General features: G+C 43.9%; 1 protein-coding gene across 2 annotated transcripts in view; it reads left to right on the plus strand.

Annotated features, from left to right (window-relative positions):
• The window catches only part of CORO2B (coronin 2B), a 68,226-nt gene extending 46,656 nt beyond the window's left edge, over nucleotides 1-21,570 (plus strand). For both annotated transcript variants that reach the window (XM_033920376.1, XM_033920377.1), the window contains 8 exons: nucleotides 7,961-8,125; nucleotides 9,826-9,942; nucleotides 11,304-11,408; nucleotides 11,906-12,002; nucleotides 13,542-13,654; nucleotides 15,279-15,369; nucleotides 20,080-20,219; nucleotides 20,891-21,570. In XM_033920376.1, the coding sequence (XP_033776267.1) occupies nucleotides 7,961-8,125; nucleotides 9,826-9,942; nucleotides 11,304-11,408; nucleotides 11,906-12,002; nucleotides 13,542-13,654; nucleotides 15,279-15,369; nucleotides 20,080-20,219; nucleotides 20,891-21,022 (960 nt within the window). In that variant the 3' untranslated portion in view covers nucleotides 21,023-21,570. The remainder of the gene's footprint in view (nucleotides 1-7,960; nucleotides 8,126-9,825; nucleotides 9,943-11,303; nucleotides 11,409-11,905; nucleotides 12,003-13,541; nucleotides 13,655-15,278; nucleotides 15,370-20,079; nucleotides 20,220-20,890) is intronic.
• Nucleotides 21,571-25,068: the final 3,498 nt, after the last annotated feature.

A 25,068-nucleotide genomic window follows, 5' to 3' on the forward strand; every position in this document is an offset into this window, starting at 1 on the left:
AATGTGTGAAAAATGGTGGCACTTGCCACATTGCATTTGCAGGTAGTCCATTTTGTGTGGTTGTGACGAAGTCATATACTTGGACCCTGTGAAAAAATCTCGTGAGGATGTAGTTTTTGACATTGATAATTCCAGATTCTGTTTCCACCATTGTCACAGCAGATGAAAGTTTTTAGGGGGTCCACTGAGACATAGAGCTTTATGAATGCCCGAAATGGAAACTATAGTTGTAAAAAAAAAATCTCACAACCTGGTCTAAAGATAGATAATAATGTTTAAGTTGGCAAAATGCGTCACGGTCCCCCCATCTGGCTGAGACCCTTTGGGAGAATGTCTACTAACAAATGGTTCAAAATATGAATCCTTGCCTCCTCCCAGTATTTGCAAGACTTGTTCTCCATTCCTGGTGGAAACTCCAGCTTTCCTCTGATTGAGAGGAGATCAGATGTTCTTGGGTCACTGAGCTCTCCACGCTTTGCTCAGGGGCCTATTCTTTTAAAAAGTAGGTAAAACTCTTAAAGTGGTTTGGGACCAAAAAGGCTTTTCCCATCCTCTCAACCAATAACTAATATGTCTAAAAAGGCAGCCAATAGTATAACTTTTTATATCAGGGAGCCTCAGATCTCCCATTCTGCAGGTTCCAAATAGTAGAGACATCCATATATTGGATTTTTATTTTCCTAACCAACAGAATTTTCTAATCAATTTGTTTAATTTGGAAATGTTTAAATGTAATGGAAAGAATCTGTAACATAAAAGCCTTTTAGGGAAAATGATCATGTTATATATTACTTTGAAACAATTTTTATTTGAACAAGCCAGAAAAAGATAATGATTAAAGACAAGAAAGTAACAGTTGTTCAGGAACCATAAAGCATGTATCCCCCTATCCCAATATCCCAGCCCCACCCTCTCCCAACATCCCCCCTCCCTATACCCCGCCCTTCATAACAAGATAAATCAGAGTATACAAATGAATAGGGAATTGTCAGAAGAACCAAGCACAAGAGATGACAAAAGAAAAAATGCTGCAGGTATGAGGAAAAAGGCCTGAACAAGACTAAAGTGAAAGCTGGACACTCAGGGCCCTGAACAATGCATAAGGCCTCCTCCCCACAGTCCCATCCTCTCCCCCCCCCCCCCCCCCCAGAGAGAGAGAAAGAAAAATAAAAGTAAAAAGAAAGGACAGACCAAGCCGGAGAAAGGCCAACCCAAGGCTGCCAACTCCTCACTGCTCAAGGAAAATTAAACAGGAAGGTATTAAGGATCATACTACAGGTTCTATGAGGCAATGAATAGATATAAGGACCCCAGACCTGCAAAAAAAACTTAGATTGTCGCAAGGAATGACGCACCTAACTCCTCTCAAGCAACATCAAAGCATGCAAACAGTTGCGCCAAGCCCAATAAGAAGGAGCGCGATCTGAAACCCACTCTCCCAATATAATTTTCTTAGCTAACAACCCTGCCTTGCGCAATAATAGCCGGCCAACACCCAGGGGAAATCGAAAAGCCTCATATTTATCTAAAAGAAACCCCACTGGAGTGAGAGGTATAGAGCGACCTAACAAAGGCTCCAAGTCTCCAGAAAGCTCTGACCACTAGGCAACTACAAAAAGCATGGAAAAAAGACTTAGGTGCACCAGTACATTTCTCGCACTGTGCCGACTCTGTGAAACCGGAGTGAAAAAATTGAACCCGCGTAAGATATGTGCGATGGAGCACCCGAAATTGACATTCCCTGAGTTCAGCTGAGACAGAAAGTCAGAATACGCTTAATAAGACATCTCATATCTAAATCAGTTGGCCTCAGGCCCAAATCTGGAGCCCAACGAGCACATAAGGACTCCCATGACCAGAGCAGAGCAAGAAAGCACAGGCTGTCCCCCTCAAATTGACCAGAAAAGGCACGGAACTTGCTCCCCAAGCCCATCCGAAAACCCTCCACTTCCAAAGAGCATAATGACCCAATTGAAGGTGAGCAAAGAAAAATCAGTGGCCTGAATCCCAGCTTGAAGTTGAAAAGTACGCCAAGGTGGAGGCGTACCATCCGGAGTAAGGATATGCTCCAACACAGTCAAATCCAGCTGGGTCCATCGTCGAAAGGGGGCAAAAGTTCGGCCTGGCGAAAACTGAAGATTCCCCTGAATAGGCAGTAAATGATCATGTTATATATTATAAATGTATCTAGCCATCAACGGCAACAGAAGGGACTCACAAGCCTCCAGCTGTTTTGTAATAGCTTCCAGTAGGCCCCTAAAAATGATTTCATATAATTCTCTAATGTCGCTCAGAAGCTGAATTCCCAGATACCCTAAGCAGCGAAAGATTCACTCCATTCCCTACACATTACCTCCATAGGTGCTAATGCTTCTGACTTTTCCAGGTTGAATTGTAAGCCTGCAAGTTGCCGTATTCCCGAATAACCACTAACAATGTCTGCAGTGAGAGGTGCACCAGTAGGTCATCCGTGAAAACAGCCCCTTAAATTCCCTATTTCCTCTTTTTATCCCTGTATTTCAGGATTAGCCGCTGTGTCTCTCAATAAAGGGTCAAGTGTCAGAATAAATAACAAAGGAGACAAAGGACTGTCCTGTCTGGTCCCCCTACAGACTGGGGCATATTCTGATGTACGCCTATTCGCCCAGAGGTGAGCCTTAGGGTCTTGATAAAAGTGTTTGGATTTCCTGCACAAAATATCCTTGGAAGCTACTGCAAACAGAAAGTGCCATCTTACCCTGCCAAAGGCCTTCTCTGCATCCCAACTAATTAACAGGAAAGGTTTCTTTTCTCTGGACATAAGGATCAGTCTCGTATTTTTTTTATAATGTATGAAACCCACTTAAAAATCATGAATCAGAGAAGAAATAATTCTTACCAAACGATTTGCCATTACCCTATTGACTCATAGTTTTCAATGAAGATATCCAATTTTGTTGAGATATTTCATTCCCTATATACCACTAGATGTATGCAACAACTGTAAACAGACACACAAGATACAATCCCTGCTTAACAGAGCTTACGATGAAGTCAATACGGACAGGACAAATAAGCTATTGTAGGAATGATTAAAACAACATAGGTAAAAGTAGGTAAATATAGGGTTAAAATGTAAAAGCATCCTCAAAGGTAGATGTTTGCCTGGATTTGAATAGGGCCAGAGACAGAGTCTGTACCAGCTTAGGAAGGCTGTTCCAGACAAACGGTGTAGCAAAATGGAAGCAACGGAGTCTGGAATTGTAAATGGAGACGAGGGATACAAATAAGCATGACTTATCAGATGAATGGAGTTCCCAGGGAGAGATACTGAGGAACAACAGAATGAACTGGGAATGGGAGTTGATATACCACCTTTCAGTGGTACCTGAGGCAATGAGGGTTAAGAGACTTACCCAAAGTCACAAGGAGCTCAGACTGCTGCACTAACCACTGAGCTACTCCTGTATGTGGAAATGGCCAGGAAGCCAATTAAGTAACTCGAGAAAAGGGCTTATGGTGGAAGATAAAGTTGTGCAGCAGAATTTTGAATAGATGAAGGCAATGAGAGACCTAAGAGAACCAGGTTGCAGTAGTCTAAGTGGAAGGTAATGAGAAACAGCAAATTCTGGTGATGTTATAGAGAGAGCAGGAAAAAGAGGAGTCCAAGATAACCCCAAGGTTATGAGCTGAGGAGACAGGAAGGATGACAGTGTTATCCACAGAAATAGAGTAGAAAGATAAGCAGCTAATTCCTGGCCATATTCAGTTTCAGATAAGAACATAAGAATTGCCATACTGGAACAAACTGAAGGTCCATCAAGCTTAGTATCCTGTCTCCAGTGGCCAGCCCAGGTCACAAGTACCTGACAAGATGCCAAAGAGTGAGACATTCAAGTGGCAATGTCAGACAGGCAGGCTGAGACGTGGACCTGGATTCCTGCTGAAATTTCTGGTGTAGAGAAAGTAAAGCTGGAAATGATCAGCATAAAGATGGTACTGAAAACCATGAGAGGAGCATGGGAACTAATAGAGAGCCCCGAGGTACACTGACTGATAGTGAGACAGCAGTGGAGGAGGAGCCACCAGATCATATACTAAAAGCGTGATGGAAGAGAGAAGAATACTAAGTCAACAGAGGCCTCAAATGAAGACAGAACAACAAATCAAGGAGTCGTTAAGGATCTGTGGAGGGGCATTTTTGATAGGAAGTCTGAGTCTAATTTGGGAACATCCAGAAATCCAGTAGAGAAAGTGCCCATTCTCAAAACAGCCAGACACCTATCTTTTATTTTTGAGAATGACCTATGTAGACGTTTTGGTCCGTAATACATCTATCTTTTTGGTCATTTTCAAAAATAAAAACGTCCACATGAAAAATGCACAACAGCAAGTTTTTCAGATGTACCCAACTACCGTGTCTGAAAGGCCATCAGCTGATCATAGCAGGGGAATCCCACTAGCTGAGCCAATTTCGGTGCAGTCCTGCCAGCTCAGCTGATTGTGGATTCCCCTGCCAGGATCAGCTGAATCGACATGGAGAAAAAAAATTTGTCTCTTCCTCCCTCACATCCACAGATCCCCTACACCCCTCCCCCTGATATCCCCCAGCATCTCCAGACCCCCCACCGACATCCCCAGACACCCCCCCCCCCCAAATTCTGCTGCTGAACATCTAGAAAGTTGGTTTGATTATTGGCACTTGGATGTCCCAGCTATTAGGATGTCCCAGTGCTGACTTAGGCAGGTTTTTGGACATTTCAAACTTTTGATTATGAGCCTCATAGTGTCGAGGGAGTAAACAGGCAGATAGACAAGGGTGACCCGGTCAAAATCGTATATCTGGATTTTCAGAAGGTGTTCGACAAGGTTCTGCATGAACGACTACTTCAAAAAATTGTGAGCCATGGAAACGAGGGTGAAATACTCACGTGGCTGGCGGATAGGAAACAGAGATTGGGGGGTAAATGGACAATACTTGGACTGGAAAAGCATCATGAGTGGAGTGCCGCAGGGTTCGGTGCTTGGACCCGTGCTCTTCAACATTTTATAAACGACGTGGAAATTGGTACGACGAGTGTGGTGATTAAATTTGCAAACAATACGAAGTTATTCAGAGTGGTGAAGACGCAGGAAGATTGCGTAGACCTGCAATGGGACATAAACACGCTCGAGAAATGGGCCGTGACATGGCAAATGAGGTTTAACATGGATAAGTGTAAGGTGATGCATGTCGGTAAGAAAAATCTTATACACGAATACAGGATGTCCAGTGCAGTACTTGGAGAGACCCCCCAGGAAAGAGACTTGGGAGTACTGGTCAACAAGTCAATGAAGCTGTCCGCACAATGTGCTGCGGGGCGAAAAGGGTGAACAGAATGCTAGGAATGATTAAGAAGGGGATCACAAACAGATCGGAGAAGGTTATCATGCCACTGTACCAGGCCATGGTACACCCTCACCTGGAATACTACGTCCAGCACTGGTCGCCATACATGAAGAAAGACACGGTACTACTTGAAAGGATCCAGAGAAGAGTGACTAAAATGGTTAAGGGGCTGGAGGAGTTGCCGTACAGTGAGAGATTGGAGAAACTGGGCCTCTTCTCCCTTGAAAAGAGGAGACTGAGAGGGAACATGATTGAAACATTCAAAATACTGAAGGGAATAGACTTAGCAGATAGACAGATTGTTCACCCTCTCCAAGGTAGAGAGAACGAAAGGGCACTCTCTAAAGTTAAAAGGGGATAGATTCCATACAAATGTGAGGAAGTTCTTCTTCACCCAGAGAGTGGTAGACAACTGGAACGCTCTTCCGGAGGCTGTTATAGGGGAAAACACTCTCCAGGGATTAACATAGTAATATAGTAGTTGACGTCAGATAAAGACCCAAATGGTCCATCCAGTCTGCCCAACTTTATTCAATTTAAATTTTTTCTTCTTAGCTATTTCTGGGCAAGAATCCAAATCTCTACCCGGTATTGTACTTGGGTTCCAACTGCCGAAATCTTCCTTAAAACCTACTCCATCCCATCTAAACCTTCCCAGCCATTGAAGCCCTCTCCAGCCCATCCTCCACCAAACGGCCATATACAGACACAGACCGTGCAAGTCTGCCCAGTACTGGCCTTAGTTCAATATTTAATATTTTCTGATTCTAGATCCTCTGTGTTCATCCCACGCTTCTTTGAACTCAGTTACCGTTTTCCTCTCCACCACCTCTCTCGGGAGCGCATTCCAGGCATACACCACCCTCTTCGTAAAGTAGAATTTCCTAACATTGCTCTTGAATCTACCACCCCTCAACCTCAAATTATGTCCTCTGGTTTTTACCATTTTCCTTTCTCTGGAAAAGATTTTGTTCTACGTCAATACCCTTCAAATATTTAAACGTCTGAATCATATCTCCCCTGTCCCTCCTTTCCTTTAGGGTATACATATTCAAGGCTTCCAGTCTCTCCTCATATGTCTTCTGGCGCAAGCCTCCTGTCATTTTCGTCGCCCTCCTCTGGACCGCTTCAAGTCTTCTTACATCCTTCGCCAGATACGGTCTCCAAAACTGAACACAATACTCCAAGTGGGGCCTTACCAATGACCTGTACAGGGGCATCAACACCTTCTTCCTTCTACTGGCTACGCCTCTCTTTATACAGCCCAGCATCCTTCTGGCAGCAGTCACTGCCTTGTCACACTGTTTTTTCGCCTTTAGATCTTCGGACACTATCACCCCAAGGTCCCTATCCCCGTCCGTACATATCAGCTTCTCTCCTCCAGCATATACGGATCCTTCCGATTATTAATCCCTAAATGCATTACTCTGCATTTCTTTGCATTGAATTTTAGTTGCCAGGCATTAGACCATTCCTCTAACTTTTGCAGATCCTTTTTCATATTTTCCACTCCCTCTTCGGTGTCTACTCTGTTACAAATCTTGGTATCATCTGCAAAAAGGCACACTTTTCCTTCTAACCCTTCAGCAATGTCACTCACAAACATATTGAACAGGATCAGCTCTAGCACCGAACCCTGAGAGACTCCACTACTCACCTTTCCTTCCTCTGAGCGACTTCCATTAACCACCCCCTCTGGCATCTGTCCGACAGCCAGTTTCTAACCCAGTTTACCACTTTGGGTCCTAACTTCAGCCCTTCAGGTTTGTTCAACAGCCTCCTATGAGGAACCGTATCAAAGACAAAGTTAGACAAGTTCCTGCTGAACCAGAACGTACACAGGTAAGGCTAGTCTCAGTTAGGGCACTGGTCTTTGACCTAAGGGCTGCCGCGTGAGCACGATGGACCACTGGTCTGACCCAGCAGCGGCAATTCTTATGTTCAAAAGCAGTAGATAGGTTAAGAATAATAAGAGACTGTGTAAATGTCCTTGGATCTGGGAAATAGATCACTGGAGACTTTGACAAGCATGTGTATGCTTCTGTAGAAAAATTGTAGTGTACCAAGAATAGCCTGATATGAAAAAGTCACGACAACTTCAGTGAAGAGAGATGAGGTGAGATGGGACAAAAGTTGGGAGGGCAGAGAGGCCCAATGAATATATTTTTGGGGCGTAATGCAATCACAACATGTTTGAAGGCATTGGATGCAATGGAATGTGAAAGATTGAGGATTTGACACATGGAAGGGGGATGATAGTAGGGGAGATGCTACCAAGTAGATGGGTGGAAAAGAGATCGGAGGAATGGGTAGTGAGTTTGAAGGAGAAACGTGCAGTTTCTTTCTCTCAGATTTTAGAACAAGAAGAAAGGGTGTCAGAGATTGAAGGAAGGAAGTGGAAATTAAGAAAAGGGAGATGAAGATGACCTGGTGGAGAACTTAAATGAATCTTGTCATGGAAGTACTCTTCCAGAGGCTGGGCAGCAAGTGAAGGGAGCTCAGAGGTGGAGATGGAGGCAGTTTAGTGTGGTAAAGACATAGTGACGGGTTGTCATCTGCTATATGTGTGTGACGTCTTCTGTTTTCCCTCAGATTCTCATCTGGAACTTGGAAAGTGGTGAGCCAGTAAAGATGATAGACTGTCACACGGATGTTATCCTAGGTATGGCCTTCAACACTGATGGCAGTTTGCTGGCTACAACCTGCAAGGACAGGAAACTACGTGTGGTGGAGCCACGCTCAGGAAAAGTTCTTCAGGTAATTAGTCTTCTCTCTTTCTCACACACACACACAAACACACCTGACTGGGTGGCCATGGGATTTTTTAATCAAAAGCAAGAGGAACCAGTCAGTGTGTGCAGTGCCTGGAGGTTGGGATAAAGTATTTGTAATTTACAGGAAAAGCTTGGGGGGGGGCTTTAGAGAACTCCTTAACCCCAAGATTCTAGAAGGAACTTCACATCCTGATATCCTGTTCTATCCTGCAGCCCCTAGAAGAAGCTTGTCATAGCTCATACCTGTATAGTGGTGATATGTATGTTCCTGCCCCAATGAGTTTATAAATTGAAAGGGTACCTGAAGCAATGTGAGTTGGTCACTCTGGATGCAGGAGTAGGACTTGAATCCTAGCTTCTCTTGTCCCTAGTCTATTGTTCGATCCACTAGGCCACATGCCCTGCAATTCTGTTTTAGCTTCTGGTCACTAGATAGAGGTCTTCTACCAAAAATATATATAGTAATACCACTTTTAAAGAAGGGTGCAACCACCAGGACTTCTATTCATAGTGTCTTCTAAAGAGTACACTCAGGAAAAGGCCTCAGAATTGGAGCTCCTCTTTCTCATTGCCTCTTTCTCATCCTTCTCCTTTTTAAATTTTCAGCTACCTATCAGTTCTCCATCTCCACATCCAACTTCTCTCCCTTTCTCTTCCCAATTGCCCCCATCCCATTTCTCCCCCTGTCTGCCTGCCTCCCTCCCTCCCTCCCTCCCCCCCAGGTCCACCATTCCTCCCTTTCTCTTCCCAACAGTTCTCCCTTCAAGTATCTTTTCCCCCTCTTTCTCCACACTACCCCAGGTCCAACCTCTCTTCCTTCATCTCGCTCTCTTCATAGCCCAACATGCCTTTCCTTCCAGCGACGGTCCCTCTCTCCTCACAGCCCAGCGTGTCTTTCCCTCCAGCGTCGGTTCGATGTTGCCGCCAAGCCGAGGAGTCTGCTGGTCTCAGCGATTCAGCAGTGTTATACATGGCTCCCCCTCCTGATTTTCGCCTGCCACGGTCTGTCTCCAATGACACACAACTTCCTGTTTCCGCCCGGGGTGGACCACGGTAGATGGAAGGCAGGAGGGGGAGCCATGAACAACACTGCCGAATCACTGCCGAAGCCGGCAGACTTTCCGGCATGACGGCAACATTGGACCAGCACGGGAGGGAGGTAATGTCGGGCTCTGAGAAAGGGAAGTTTGGGAGTATTGCCGCGGGCCTTGTGTTTGACACATTTGGCGTAGATGGTTGATATATGGCAGTGGTTCCCAAACCTGTCCTGGGGGACCCCCAGCCAGTCAGGTTTTCAAGATATCCCTAATGAATATGCATGAGAGAGATTTGCATACCTGTCACTTCCATTATATCAAATCTCTCTCATGTATATTCATTAGGGATATCTTGAAAACCTGACTGGCTGGGGGTCCCCCAGGACAGGTTTGGGAACCACTGATATATGGGCTACAAGTGTCTTAGCAATATGGAGGAGATCTGAGCGTATTATCGCATATCCCTGAATCCTTCTTCTGCTTCTCAATCTTCATTTTCAATTCTCTTCTTCACCTTCCCTCTGAATGCCAGGAGCATCTCTCTGTGAGTGTAGGGGAGCCTCTGATTATGTAAGCAAGAGAGCAGAGGATGCAGACTGAATGTGCAATGTGAGACTGTCAGACTAACACATTCTCGTCATTGTAGGATGTCAACTGTAAGAACCACAGAGCAAATCGTGTGGTCTTTCTCGGAGACATGAAGCGTCTTCTAACAACAGGTGTCTCGAGGTGGAACACCAGACAGATCGCACTGTGGGATCAGGTCAGAAAGAGGTGCTTCTCTCTGCCCCAGAGGTGGGGAGCCCCGCTCAGTCATTCACTGTAGGGATCAGAGTTGAGGATTAAGCTGTCATAGAGTAATGGAGTTTTGTCTAGGCTATGCTATGTGACTTCACAAGTAAAAACTCTGCAAAAAAAATAAAAATCTTTCTTTACAACAAATTTTAAGAAAGCGAAGTTCAGTCCCAGTAATCTTTCAGAATGTTTCTTATAAATACTTAATCCTGTCTAATAAAAGACCTTAGCTGTCTGTCTGACACTTGAACTGAGGTGGGGGCCACGCTGAGGCTGAGATTAAGGCTGGGGGAGAAAACTGAGGGAGGGTAATGATATGGTGAGGTACACCAGGTGTGGGCCTGAAGAATGACTAGATTGAGTGGGCAAGGGAAGAAGAAAAAACTGGGCTTTGAAGAATTGAGACAGAAAGAGAAAGGACTGGGATTGAGCAGACAGAAAAGATACACAGGGTAGGTTCAAGAAAGAGCAGCAAAAGACTTGAGCACTAAGGAAGTATTCTATAACGGCAAAGTTGGGTACTGCAGCCACTGAAGAATATTTGCGTCAGCCAGTATTTAAATGCCTGACTTTAGCTGTGAGTATTGACGCCATGTCAAAGGCTGGTGTGAAGGCTTATGCCTAAATCAGTTCTGCGTGTAAATGCCTCTCCCATGTTAATTCCCTCAATACAGTTACGTGTTACAGAACTTAGGCGCTAAGATTATAGAATGGTTATGCCTGTAACTGCAAACTGGTGCTAGTTAACTCCACTTAAGTCACTTGTTCTTAGGTGTCTTAGGTGAACCATGTGTGTCCACTGGTGGTCCTTGAGCCCCTTCTGCATTATGCTTCAGATGTTGAGGCCTGAGTTCAAGGACAGTGTAGTGTATTTGTGAAAGGTCATCCTTTGTGGGCAGCCACAAAACTTAGAGATTTGAAGAAAGCACAGATGTTTATTCAGCATATGCGGACCCTGAGCCTCAAGCAGGCTTCAGAAGTCCCGAAACCAGGAAGTTACAGAAATATTTATACATTCTTCTGGCTATACAACTGAATTCTAGAAAAAACTTTTCACGTTACTTTTCTTAACAATCATTGGTCCTAAGCTCACACTAGCAGGTCACTTATCTAAGCCCTGCAGTCTTTCTGTGAGATAGCCATAAGAAGCTAGAATGCCCAAGCTAACACCCAGTGCAGGCAGGCTAGAACATGAGATAAGTTAGGTCTGCAATGAAACATAAATCAGCATTTTATTAAAGAGAAAACTTAGTTCAACACTTAGGAATACCAGTCCCAGACTCCTTCATTTGCAGATACTAGCCCCCCTCCCCTTTGCTTTCTGTGCAGGAAGAGCTGTCCATGCCTCTGATGGAGGAGGAGATTGATGGCCTCTCGGGACTGCTTTTCCCGTTCTATGATGTTGACACACACATGCTGTACTTGGCTGGAAAGGTAAGTCAGTCCACTTGCAGCACGCACAGTGCGTTCACTTGGAAGGCTTGGCTTGGAGTCCTGTTTCAACCCCAAAAAGAGCTATCTAGCAAATTAGAGGCCGACCAAAATTGGTGGCTATGGTTACAGCTGAAACCAAATCTGTGGCCCTGAATCAAAACAAGTCTGGCTCCGCCCCCCACTCCCCCTTGATGAAAAAACACGTCACCCTGGGGAGGGCCTATGAGGGGAAAGGGAGAGGAGAAGGAGGACAGAATGGGAGGAGTATGGACTGATGGGTGGACTAGGGGGGGGGGGTTGGTAGGAGGATGACTTGCAGTGGCAGGGGGAAGGACTACAGGTTGGGGTTTCCACTGAAAATGTACAGACATCTTCAGCCAGAACCTGAGACTGGATTTTGGGTCAGTTTCAGTGCTGAATCCGAAACCGGTTTCAGATTGGCCTATATAGCAAATAACACAACACTAGAAAAATGCTGCCTATGTTTTTCTCCTTAGGGCGATGGAAATATACGGTATTATGAAATCACAACAGAAAAGCCTTATCTGAATTACCTCATGGAGTTTCGCTCCCCAGCTCCACAGAAAGGACTGGGTAAGAAAGACTTTTCTGGTCTCTGGGGAATATTATGACATTAGAGACACATCATTATTTGGTTTCCATAGACGTCTTGTGGGTGTTGTAGATTTGGCTGTGTGAAGCAGACTTCAGCTCTGTTTAGTCCTACCAAATGCAAACTAATCGGTCAGATCACCATATGAGTTACCAATAGCAGTCAGTCCAGTAGTCCATCTAATCAGTGGTGTAGCGAGGGTGAAAGGCACCCAGGGCGGAGGGGCCCCTCCCCTGCCGTGTATGCGTCCCTTTTCCCTTCCAGGTGTGAGTCACCTCATGAACTTGCTGCTCTCGTCGTGTCAGCCAGAGAGAGGCGACACTTGGTAATGCTGCTAGCACAGGGAAAATTAAAGAGGTATGTGGCAGGACGGGGGCCAAAACTGCGCCTAAGGTGGACTGCACCCCCTTTACGAAGCCACTGCATCTAACCCAGCATCCTGTTTCCAACCGAGTAGCAAGATCCCAAACCTCTAACCTCCTGGCCTACCTAGCGGTTTCCCCCAGGTCTACTAGTTTATGAAATTTCCTCCAGGAACTTGTCCAAACCTTTTTTAAACTCAGATATGCTAATCCCTGTTACAACATTCCAGAACTTAACTATTCAGTGAGTAAAAAAATGTTTCCTCCTATTTGTTGTAAATGTCACTTGATGGCATCTTCCCTGCTCTCCTCTCGTTACTGTGAAGACCTCTGACAAATGCCCCCTCAGCTGTCTCTTCTCATACAAGGTTCGTTCCATTCTCCGCCCTTTTGCTCACTCTTCTCTGTACCTTTTCTAATTCAGCTCTGTCGTTAAGATTCAGTGACCAAATTTGCACACAATAATCAAAGCATTATAATACTCTGTCCCTTTCCTGATCATTCCTAACATTCTGCTGCCTCTTTTGGCCGCTGCAAACTAAGCAGAAGATTTCAATGTGGTCTCCATAATTTTATTTCTTTAAAATATTTATAACCCGCATTATCTACCAGTTTTAAATGGGATGCAATAAAAACACAAACTAAATAAAGAAAAACAAGACTAGCTTTGGGTAAAAAGTCTGCTCCAGTTCACTGGTGAGTTTATGCAAATCAAACCCATGGTGGCATTTCTGCTATGACCAGCGATGCATTCCATAAATGTACACCTGTGACTTTGGCCATCTTTATCGCCTACTAACCTTGTAATTCCGCTGCTGATCTCCTTCTCAAGTCAGTTTTGCCTCTTGTGTAAACCGCAAGGCTTATGCAATATATAAATAAAAATGTATGCTATGTTGAAAGATGAATGCAGAGGTTTAGAATCTTTTACTAGACAGAGGTAGAGGTTTCTACCGTGGCCTGGGGTGCTAAATGCTCCCATGCACCTTCGTAAAAAGTGGGCTTTGTTTCCTCATTGATATCTTCAGCTGCAGTTTCTTGAAACTTTTCAGAGTGCTCTAAATTTTAAATTGATTATGGGGCTGGGGGAGAAGGGTCTTTTTTTAAGAATTTGTGCCCTTGTGATCTGATTACTCATGATTTATTCTGTCTCTCCAGGGGTGATGCCAAAACACGGACTGGATGTGTCTGCATGTGAAGTTTATCGTTTTTATAAACTTATTACTCTGAAAGGACTTATTGAACCAATATCCATGATTGTGCCAAGGAGGGTAAGTATTCAGAGGCACGGGACTTCCAGCGCCAATTCCAATTCTAGGATCAAAGGTTGGAAGTGGACAAACAGCCTTCCTTGGCGTTTTGAGGAAATACTGGTAACTTCATCACCTTTGCGAAAAGTAGGAGCCAGCCTGGGCTCTGCTGAACAAGTGGCCCTTAGGGGAAACCAGCTTGGAGTGCAAGGCCCATCATCATTTCCATCAGTCTTTCCCGTGTTGGTCCTCTAGTAGCCTCTTACTAGTCAGGTTTTCAGGATTCCACCATAAATATGTATGAAAATGATCTGCATACAAGAGTCAGTGAATACAAATCATTCTCATGCATATTCAAACTAACAACTATAGAAGTTAAGGTTTTCTCCAATTCCTTATATATTAAATCATGTTTATTGAGCCAAGGTACAGATCATACATAAGAATAACATGAAGCTGAGTTTTCCCAGAAAGAACAATATAGAAAATAACAACAGCCCCTTCCCCCCACCTCAAAAGTCCTTCTCCAAAGTCTAGCCAGAAATCACAAAAACCAGGTGATAAAAGGAATGAAATACAAAGAATGACCGGAAAACAGCATCAACAGTTCAAAAGGGAGTCATAGTAGACCAGAAGGGCTCCCTGTCCATTGGAACTGAACTCCTTGTACTGAAGAAAAGTCAGGAATGTCCCGACGCTCCCGCATCAGTAAGAGCGAAAGAGTGGGAGCGTCAGAATCCAACCATTTAAATAATATCCATTTCAAGGCAACTCGAAGAGTCCATTTTAGGAAAGTGGCCCTGCCCCTCTGATTAGGATGATGAGCTGGAAGAACATCCAAGTCCTTCTATATTTTGCAGGGATGAATCGGTATATCAAACTAAAGATTAGATTGGATATTCTGAAAACCTGACTGGATTGACTTGGGAACTACTACTTTACATGCAGCTTTCTTCCAGTGTAGCCCACAATTTGAAGGTCCCCAGAGAACAGATAAGGCCTCAGTGCAGACGTAGCCAGTTGCTGAGAAAAGACACACTGTTACAGTCCTTGTAAAGTATTGTTCCAAGCCCTAGATTTGACTGAGGAGACCCAGAATTCTTGAAGCAAAATCTTCTTTAATGTGCTGGTTATTGCCTTGCAAACTGGGAGTCTGTTCTCGACCATCTCTCTCCATGCATGTGAGGCTGGGAGCTTCAGCAACACGCGGAGTACAGTAATGGTGTTTATACTTTTCTACTGATAAAATCTTGCTAGAATCACAATGGAAGGGCTCAAGCAACCCTAATACAGCATGGTGGTAGCGCTGCAGACTGACTTTTATAGACCTGAAGGGGAGGAGGCCACTTGCAGCAAGTCAATAAGACACAGGAGCTCTGGAAGAGTCTATTAGAGGCAACTACGAGAATACAGGGACATTAACCACTTACTTAGAAGCCTCCCATGAGGAACAGTATCAAAGATTTTTCTGAAATCTTAAGTTTCATGAATATCTAGGTATCCAGCACCAGTATTTTGGTACAGAAAGTTTGTAGCAACCAGTGTTTGTAATAATGACTGGATCATTTAGAAAAATAAAAGAGACTCGATATAAAAGTTAGTTTTAATGTGGTGTTGCAGCTAATGAGAAGTTTCTCTTTTTCAGTCAGATACTTATCAGGAAGACATTTACCCAATGACCCCAGGAATAGAGCCAGCTCTCAGCCCCGAGGAATGGCTGAGTGGAATCAATAAAGGTAAAAAGAACATCAATACCGCACGGATGTCCTAAACTCTCTTTGTGAGGAAGCCAACAGGCAGTGAGAAGTTTCCATCCAAAGCTGTATAGAAGACTACTTTTAGCTATGGGTAAAAGGGGCAGCTGTTCTGGATTCAGCTTAACAGAGGGCCCATAGATAACAGGCTCCATGTTGGTCCAGCAAATTCCTTCCCTTCCCCTGGTGCAGCAGCTGTATTATCTTCATAAGAACATAAGCAGTGCCTCTGCTGGGTCAGACCAGAGGTCCATCATGCCCAGCAATCTGCTCACGCGGCGGCCCATCAGGTCCAGGACCTGTATAGTAATCCTCTATCTATACCCTTCTATCCCCTTTTCCTTCAGGAAATTATCTAATTCCTCCTTGAACACCAATACCGTACTCTGTCCTATCACAACCCTCTGTAAGTGCATTCCAGGTGTCCACCACCCTTTGGGTGAAGAAGAACTTCTTAGCATTGATTCTGAATCTGTCCCCTTTTAATTTTTCCGAATGCCCTCTCGTTCTTGTAGTTTTCGAAAGTTTGAAGAATCTGTCCCTCTCCACTTTCTCTATGCCTTTCATGATCTCTAAGTCTCCGCTTTTCCAGGGAAAAGAGCCCCAGTTTCTCTAATCTCTCAGCATATGAAAGGTTTTCCATACCCTTTATCAATCGTGTCGCTCTTTTCTGAACCCTCTTGAGTATCGCCATATCCTTCTTAAGGTACGGCGACCAATATTGGATGCAGTACTCCAGATGTGAGCGCACCATTGCCTGATACAACGGCAGGATAACTTCTTTCGTTCTGGTTGTAATACCTTTCTTGATAATACCTAGCATTCTGTTCGCCTTCTTAGAGGCCGCTGTGCACTGTGCCGATGGCTTCATTGACTTGTCCACCAGTACCTCCAAGTCCTTTTCTAGGCTACTTTCACCCATTATCAGCCCTCCCATCGTATAGTTGTACATCAGGTTTCTGTTTCCTTCATGCAAGACTATACGTTTCTTTACATTAAACTTCATCTGCCATCTTTTCGCCCACTCTCCCAGTTTGTTCAGGTCCCTTTGTAAATCTTCACAGTCCTCTTTAGTCCTAACCCCACTAAATAGTTTTGTGTCGTTTACGAATTTTATAACTTCGCACTTCGTCCCTGTTTCTAGATCATTTATAAATACATTGAACAGCAGCAGTCCGAGTATCGACCCCTGCGGAACACCACTCGTGACCCTCCTCCAGTCAGAGTAGTGGCCCTTCACTCCCACCCTTTGCCTCCTACCTGCCAACCAATTTCCGATCCATCTATGTACGTCTCCTTCCACCCCATGGTTCTTCAGTTTCCATAGTAGGCGTTCATGTGGTACCTTGTCAAAGGCTTTTTGGAAATCTAAGTATACGATGTCTATGGGGTCCCCCTTCTCCATCCATTTGTTAATTCCTTCGAAGAAGTGCAATAAGTTCGCTTGGCACAATCTTCCTTTGCAGAAGCCATGTTGGCTTGTTTTCATCAGTTTGTTCCTTTCTAGATGCTCATCGATGCTGTCTTTTATCAGCACTTCTGCCAACTTCCCCGGAACCGAAGTCAAACTTACCGGTCTGTAGTTCCCCAGGTCATCTCTCGATCCTTTTTTGAAGATGGGCATAACATTAGCTATCTTCCAATCCTCCGGGATCACACCTGTTTTCAGGGATGGATTGCAAACCTGCTGTAGTAGTTCCGCTATTTCCTCCTTTAGTTCTTTCAATACCCTAGGATGGATTCCGTCCGGGCCCGGAGATTTGTCAGTTTTTAATCTATCTATCTGCTTGTGTACGTCTTAAAGGCTTACTTCCATGGATGTTAATTTATCTGCTTGATCTCCTTTGAAGATTTTTTCAGGTTCCGGCACATTGGATGTGTCCTCTTTTGTAAATACTGATGAAAAGAACATGTTTAGTCTATCCGCCATTTCTTTTTCCTCCTTCACCACTCCTTTCCGTCATCCAGCGGTCCCACCATCTCCCTTGCTGGCTGCTTCCCTTTAACATATTTGAAGAACGGTTTGAAATTTTGTGCTTCCCTGGCTAGCCTCTCTTCATATTTTCGTTTTGCTCTTCTAACCGCTAGGTGACATTCTTGTTGATGCTTCCTGTGCTCTTTACAGTTCTCCCCGGTTTTGTCCTTTTTCCATTTCCGGAATGAATTTTTCTTATCTCCTATCGCTTTCTTCACTTCTTTGGTTATCCATGCTGGGTCTTATGTTCGGCTCTTTTTGCATCCTTTTCTAAATCTGGGGATATACAGATATTGCGCCTCGCTCACCATGTCCTTGAATAAAGACCAGGCTTGTTCTACAGTCTGCCATTTCTTTGAGCTGTTCCTAAGTTTCTTCCTTACCATTACCCTCATCGCTTCGTAGTTTCCTTTCTTGAAGTTAAAAGTTGTCGCTGTGGTTTTCTTTCCCTTTGGTATTCCTACTTTAACTTTGAACTTGATCATATTGTGATCGCTGTTTCCCAACGGTCCCACTACTTCCACTTCCTTTGCAGGTCCTCTTAGCCCATTAAGGATTAGATCCAGAGTGGCATTCCCTCTCATCGGTTCTCTGACAAGCTGTTCCGTGAAGCAGTCCTGTATAGCCTCCAGGAATCCGGTCTCCCTAGCGCATTTTGATTTTCCAAGACTCCAGTCTATCCCGGGATAGTTGAAGTCTCCCATAACAATTATGTTACCGCTTTTACATTCTCGCTTCATCTTGGCTTCCATTTCTTCATCGTTAGCTTTGGTTTGCCCAGGTGGATGATAGTAAAGGCCCATCTTTATCTCGGGCCCTTTCCTTCCCAATATTTTAACCCATAGTGATTCCAATTTGTTGGTCGTCACTGCTGTGTCCACTCTGGTCAAGTGTATGCTTTCTTTTATGTATAGGGCTATTCCTCCTCCTTTCTGACCTGACCTGTCTTCGAGATAGAGTTTGTACCACGGCAGTGCTATGTCCCATTTGTTTTCTTCATTCCACCGTTTCAGAGACCCCAATGATGTCTAGGTTCTCAGTTTTGGCCATGACTTCTAATTCTCCCATTTTGTTCCTTAGGCTCCTTGCATTAGTATACATGCAATTTAAGTCCTGGCATTTTTTTTACTTCATTTCCTTTCCCTGTGCTTTGATCTTTATTTTCTTCTCCTGTGCCATGATCTTCTTATCCTCCTCTTCTGGATCCGTCAACTCTTGTGTTTTGCCCGTTGTGTCTTCCCAGCATTTTTCCCACTCAGTATCCTCACGGGATACCTTCTTCCGAATCGTCGACACTTGGTCGACTGTCGGCTTTCCCCTTCTTCTTAGTTTAAAGCCTGTTCTATTCCTCTCTTGACGTTGTTTGCTAGAAGTCTAGTTCCCGCCGTGCTCAGATGCAGTCCTTCTCTCCTGAAAAGCTTGCTCTTGCCCCAAAACATTGTCCAATTCCTCACGAAGTGGAACCTCTCTTCCTCACACCATCTCCTCATCCATGCATTTATTGATTGCAGTTCCGTCTGCCTCTTCACATCTGCCCTCGGAACTGGTAGGATCTCTGAAAAAGCTATCTTCTGAGTCCTCATCTTCAACTTCCTTCCCAGAATTTCGAACTGTTCGATCAGTGCATTTCTACTGTAGGCTTTCCTGCTGACATCATTTGTCCTGATGTGGACCATCACTGTAGTCTCTTCCGTCTCTGCTCCTTCTAGGATCTTTTCAATTTTGTCGACGATGTCTTTTGCTCTCGCTCCTGGGAGGCGGGTCACTAGTTGATCCTCTCTTCCTCCTGCTATGTGGCTATCTACTTGCCTTAGGATTGAGTCTCCCATTAGGATCGCAGACTTCCCCTTCTTCAGTTTTCGCTCCGGTCGCAGATCTATGTTCCACCAAGGACAGAGAATGAGGTAAAAAAGCTACTGTCTCTCCATGTTTTTTACCAAATCAGTCCCAAAAAATCCATGAATTGTTCTGGTGACAGGAAAGCAGGAGTTACCCTCCTTCCTGCCCCTGAATTTTGCATAATCTTGGCCTTTAGGTTGAATGAGGACATGCGGATGTCCAAGTCTTCTGGACAGTCTGTGATGTTTATACCTGCTGTGAGCTGTTTGAACTCTCCTGGACGAAACAAAGGCAGCCTAAAGCTGCAGACCTGCTGTTAGACCATGCTGCTGATGGCTCTGCTGGTCTTGCCCTTCACAAATAGGACGTCAGAAGGGGCAGAACTGGCAGAGCTGTGGCAGACTTTAGAGGGGGGGCCCACTGGAAAGTGGCTTGACTTGTAGAAGGGTAAGAAATCTGTGCCGCTGGACTGGGAGGGATGAAGGCAAAGGCCACTGTTACTACTACTATTATTTCAAAAGAACTTACAATCTAAATTATGACAGACACACAGGACCCAGGGTGGCTCAATATATGGTGGTTATATATTAATATATAGGTAGTTAAAGTGGCCTTGACTTCTTTGAGATATGCATGCAATACCCATCAAGTGAGGGGACTCCAGAGAACCTGACTTGCTGCAGACAAGAGCTTTTGCTTTGGAAAAACACTGGGAGCAATCAAAGTGTAGAGCTTAGTTTGAGGCCTTACTTTAATATTCTGTAGGTTCCCAGTGTCCATTGTGTGTGTATGTTTTAATACTTGTGTACTTGGGGGCTTCTGTGGGTATTTCTTTGTGTGAGAACTACCTATGTGAATCGATGTCTTTTCTGTCCTAGATCCTGTTCTCATGTCACTGAAAGAAGGGTATAAGATGACATCAAAGGTGGTTTATAAGGCCCCGCTGAAAGAGAAAAAGCGTGTTCTGGTGAATGGAATTGATCTGCTTGAAAATGTTCCACCAAGGACAGAGAATGAGGTAAAGAAGCTACCGTCTCTCCATGTTCCTTACTGTATCAGTCCCAAAAAATCCATGAACTGTGCTGGTGACAGGAAAACAGGAGTTACCCTCCTTCCTGCCCCTGAATTTTGCATAATCTTGGCCTTTAGGTTGAATGAGGACATGCGGATGTCCAAGTCTTCTGGACAGTCTGTGATGTTTATACCTGCTGTGAGCTGTTTGAACTCTTCTGCAGTAGAATCCCTATAATCATGATTAAGTAGGACATGGGATGTCATCTTTTAAAGAAGAGCTGCTTCTGGTTTTCCTCTTGAAGGATTCCCTCTTCTCCATAGCCCCGCTTGTTCGCTGCCATATAGCTGTGCTGTGTTCACCATTTTCACCTGGATTTTGATTGTGGTATCACAAAATGTAGTTGTAGATATTTGATGTATGCTATACATGCAGAAGATTTAAGGGATCTGGTGTATCACCACTCTCCTTGTGTATCTGAGGTGTAATATTGACTGGACCATGCCCTGCTAAGCTCTGTTGTAGATGCTGGTGGAAGTCCGGTGAGAACACGTCTATAAGTGCTGTGCTTCCTCGTAGCATTAGCAGTGACCCTTGTGCTTGCTCGTGGTGTATGCAGTTGTGCCCTACTTACACACAGTTACATGCATCACTATTTTTTTCATTTTCTCCTCTAGCTTCTGCGAATGTTCTTCCGACAGCAGGATGAGATTCGGAGATTGAAAGATGAGCTAAACCAGAAAGATGTTAAAATCCGGCAGCTGGAACTGGAGCTGAAAAATCTGCACAACAGCTCGAAGCCTAAATAAGAAGCAGGGACCCCCTTTCCCCAACTGCTCTCTAAATGTACACCTGTGCATGCCCATGACACCCATCTTTTCAGTCGCTCATTAATGTAGCTATGTGCACCAACCCAGAACATGGCAGTTTTCTAACTTGTCATGAGAGTCCCAGTTCGATGCTATATTGGAACCACAACCTTGCTGTCACACCCAGTGCTGCAAGAATCCCAGTTTATATGAGCTACAGTATACTGGGAAATATATCCTCAATGTTTTATCTATCACGTATGTGTGCTTGAAAGTAACTGGAGCCATATCATTGCTGTTCTACACAGCACCACAGAAATACCCATCACCCCTGCGTATATGCTCAAGAGGAACTGGAACCACAACCTCACTTTCTTGACCTAATGCTGCAGGAACATCTCTCTTGATATAGATGTATGCGGATGTTACAACATAACTGGAACTGCATTCTTGCTGATTGGAGACAGTGTCAGAAACAGATGTCTGTGTATGCAAGCTATGGTATAATTTGAAATTCAAATGTTATTAATAAACTGCCAATTCAAGTATATAGTATTATTAAGAGAGTATCAACAAAGGCTGAACTTTACATGGCTCCATTTAGATATCCCTCCCTCCTTTAACAGTAACCTTCCTCTCCAATATTAGCTAACGCCAAGCCTATGGTTGTGCTCCCAACTGATAAAAGGTCTCCACGTTTTCTTAGGCTGGTTCGAGGAGTTATTTAGCATAGTAGGTAACACACATTCCCTCTCGTCATTTCCCAAAAGAAGAAGGAACCTCAGCTTCCAGGATATTGCTGTGTCCAGGCACGCTGCACTGACATAGTGTAGACTGAACACTCACAATATCCTCCAGGAAAAAATAAGGTAGACCCTAGCTTCCAAGTGTATACTTATCCCACAACCTTCAGATAGCTATGACCCCACCAGGGCAATCCCATCATATGTAGATAAAGGTCCTCTAAAACCTGACCTGTATCCAGCATTGCTTATTCACTTTTGGGACTAACTTATATATCCTAGTAGGTATGATGTGTAAATCATCTTAGCCCCATTTTCAACAAGAGAGACAGGGTCACTGTCTTGCATAGACCTGAAAATTTTCCTCCTAATTCTCCTCTTCAAGTTCTTACCCAGATCCCACTCTCACTCTTTTCTCTATGTCATACTTTGCCTCCTAGGGGATACATTTAATAACTCATGATTCCCCTGGAGATCAGCTGAGAACAGATTGCAAAAATCAGACTTCAGTTGTCAATTTTTTTATAAGGTATTTCTTTTTCCATTTGGCCTTTATCTGCCATCATGTGTCTATAAATGCACATGAGGCAAATCTCGTTCATATGAAAGGAAGCTCTGGAATAAGAGGGCATAGGATGAAGTTAAGAGGCAATAGGCTCAGCAGTAATCTAAGGAAACACTTTTTTACAGAAAGGGTGGTAGATGTGTGGAGAGGTGGTGGAGACAAAGTCTGTGTCCAAACTCAAGAAAGTGTGGGATAGTAGATGTTGCGAATGGGCAAACTGGATGGGCCGTTTGGTCTTTATATCTGCTGTCATGATTTTATGTTTCCATCTACGTGTATATATATTCATGAAAGTGTAGGATAGGAGGTAACGGATGCTGTGGATGGGCCTTTTAGCCTTTATCTGACATTATGTTTCTGTTTTCCTATACAGTACTCCTCATACATTGAGGATCTCGAAGACGCAAGTATTGGCTGTTGGAAAGGAAGACCTACTATCTATTTACACAGACACTGAGTTCCTGCTTGGGATGGGAAGGATGCTTTTGCACAATGGGAGAATAGCCCTATGCTTTCTGGGCCAGCTTATAAAGAGTGAGGAACCCCCAATTTCATTTGGGTTCTATACCTTTTTATCCATATATACACACACACACATATATATACACATACATATGTATATGTGTGTATGGATAAAAAGGTATAGAACCCAAATGAAATTGGGGGTTCCTCACTCTTTATAAGCTGGCCCAGAAAGCATAGGGCTATTCTCCCATTATGCAAAAGCATTCTTCCCATCCCAAGCAGGAACTCAGTATATCATGTCTGTGTAAATAGATAGTAGGTCTTCCTTTCCAACAGCCAATACTTGCGTCTTCCAGATCCTCAATGTATGAGGAGTACTGTATAGGAAAACAGAAATATAATGTCAGATAAAGGCTAAAAGGCTCATCCATAGCATCCGTTACCTCCTATCCCACACTTTCATGAATTCAGACACAGTCTTGCTCTCCATTACTGTGTTCCCCTCTCTGGGGAGCCAAAACAGATAGTGCAATGATATGCTTTTCAGAGATCAGTTTGATTTTCACATTGCTCAAGTCTTGGCAACATGCATTCAATAACAGCCTTTAGTTGGACTGCAGGATAATAGTTTGAAATGTGGCATTCCCTCCCCTGTAGCCTGGAATAATGTTCCCCTAGCAACTCAGGAAGGATGTTTGCTCCAGCTGCAGCCAAAAATCTGTCATTCTAATGATTTAATCAAGACCCAGACTGCACGATTGGAAGTGTCAGAAACAGATAAAGTAACTGGAAGAACTAGCATTTATTTATTTTTTATTTTTTTGCAGTTACCTTACCAAGCCAAAAAAGGCTTAACTTAGACCACTTCACTCATCCCCACAATAATGAATCATAATTCAATTATATCAGTTGCGCCCTACTAGGGTATATAACTTTCCCCAAATATCTCAACTTGCCTCTCTTGTCCATCGAAATGGAAAATTGGTTTGCAATCTTTCCACCATTGTCCAATGATCATCTCTGATTTTGTCATTATCTTGAATCCAGAGACCACCTCAAATCGGTTTAAATCACACATCTTCTAAGTCATTTTCCTTGATATCAGGGTTATTTCAGATTCTAGAGGGCAGAGCCTCAGTATAAAAGACTATCTTGTGACAGTTGGAGTTTGTTACCTGGAATTGTCATGCCCTAAAGAGTCATATTACTTGCAACTCTTGCAAAAAGTTAATTTAAAAAATTGCAATGATAAAGGGTATCCTTGTCTAGTTTCCTACCCTAGAACTAAAATAATGGAAATTCTCTTCCCTGATGATTTGCTGTGATAAAATCCTTGGTGTATTGGACAAGAACTCTCATGAGATTCTTGTGGCAGGAGACATTTCTGGCATGTTTGTCCAATATAGCGATGGTGGTGGTAGAGTTCCCAGTGGTTTACTTCCTATGTAAGTGGAAGAGCAGATTGTTAAATTGTAGAGGGAAGATCTTCCTTCCCCTGGCTTCTTCAGCAAGGGGCGCTGGAGGGTTCAGTTTTCTCACTTCCATGATGCCACTGTTTAGGGCAACTGGACTTCACTTTTATATCTACACAGGTTCTGTTTCCCTTCCCTCAAGATCTGCTGCACATGGGTAGAGTGATGTGGGAAAAGAGATCATTGCTGTCTAATTGATTTCTCTTGATGTGGCGGAAGTTCAGTGTGTTAACACTGGTGTAGCAATTGGAACTTGGGGCCTAAGACATAATGCAGCTCTTACTGGGCTTGATGTATGTATGGCCTCATGATTGCAGGTGAAGAGTTTATTTTCATATCTTTGACAGATTAGCCAGTTATGCCTCATTTGCCTGAATTGAGTTTAACTGCAGTAAATGGGATGCTAGTTCTACATCTGGATTATTGTAATTCTGTATTATTTAGGTTGCTACAGAAAGACATGTCATTCTTACTAGTACAGAGCACTGCTAGGAAATGTTGTCATGTTATGCTAGTTTTGAAACCGTCACGGACTCCCTGTTAGATGTATGATTGAATAAAAGTTTGGTTACTGGTTTCTAAAGCACTACAGGGGAAGGCTATTTAACTTTATCTCCCAGAATGAGAGATGATTAATCAGGTTGAATATAAACTCCATCATGAAAGTGTGTCACTGGGATATGGCATGATCGATTTAGACCAGGAGTGCCCAACCTTTTGGCTTTCCTGGGCCGCATTGGCCGAAAAAAATGTTTCTGGGGCCGCACAAACCCTGCAGCAAGACAGAGGAGGGAGCCGGCA

This window comes from Geotrypetes seraphini, chromosome 14, assembly GCF_902459505.1.
Source record: "Geotrypetes seraphini chromosome 14, aGeoSer1.1, whole genome shotgun sequence".
NCBI lineage: Eukaryota > Metazoa > Chordata > Amphibia > Gymnophiona > Dermophiidae > Geotrypetes > Geotrypetes seraphini.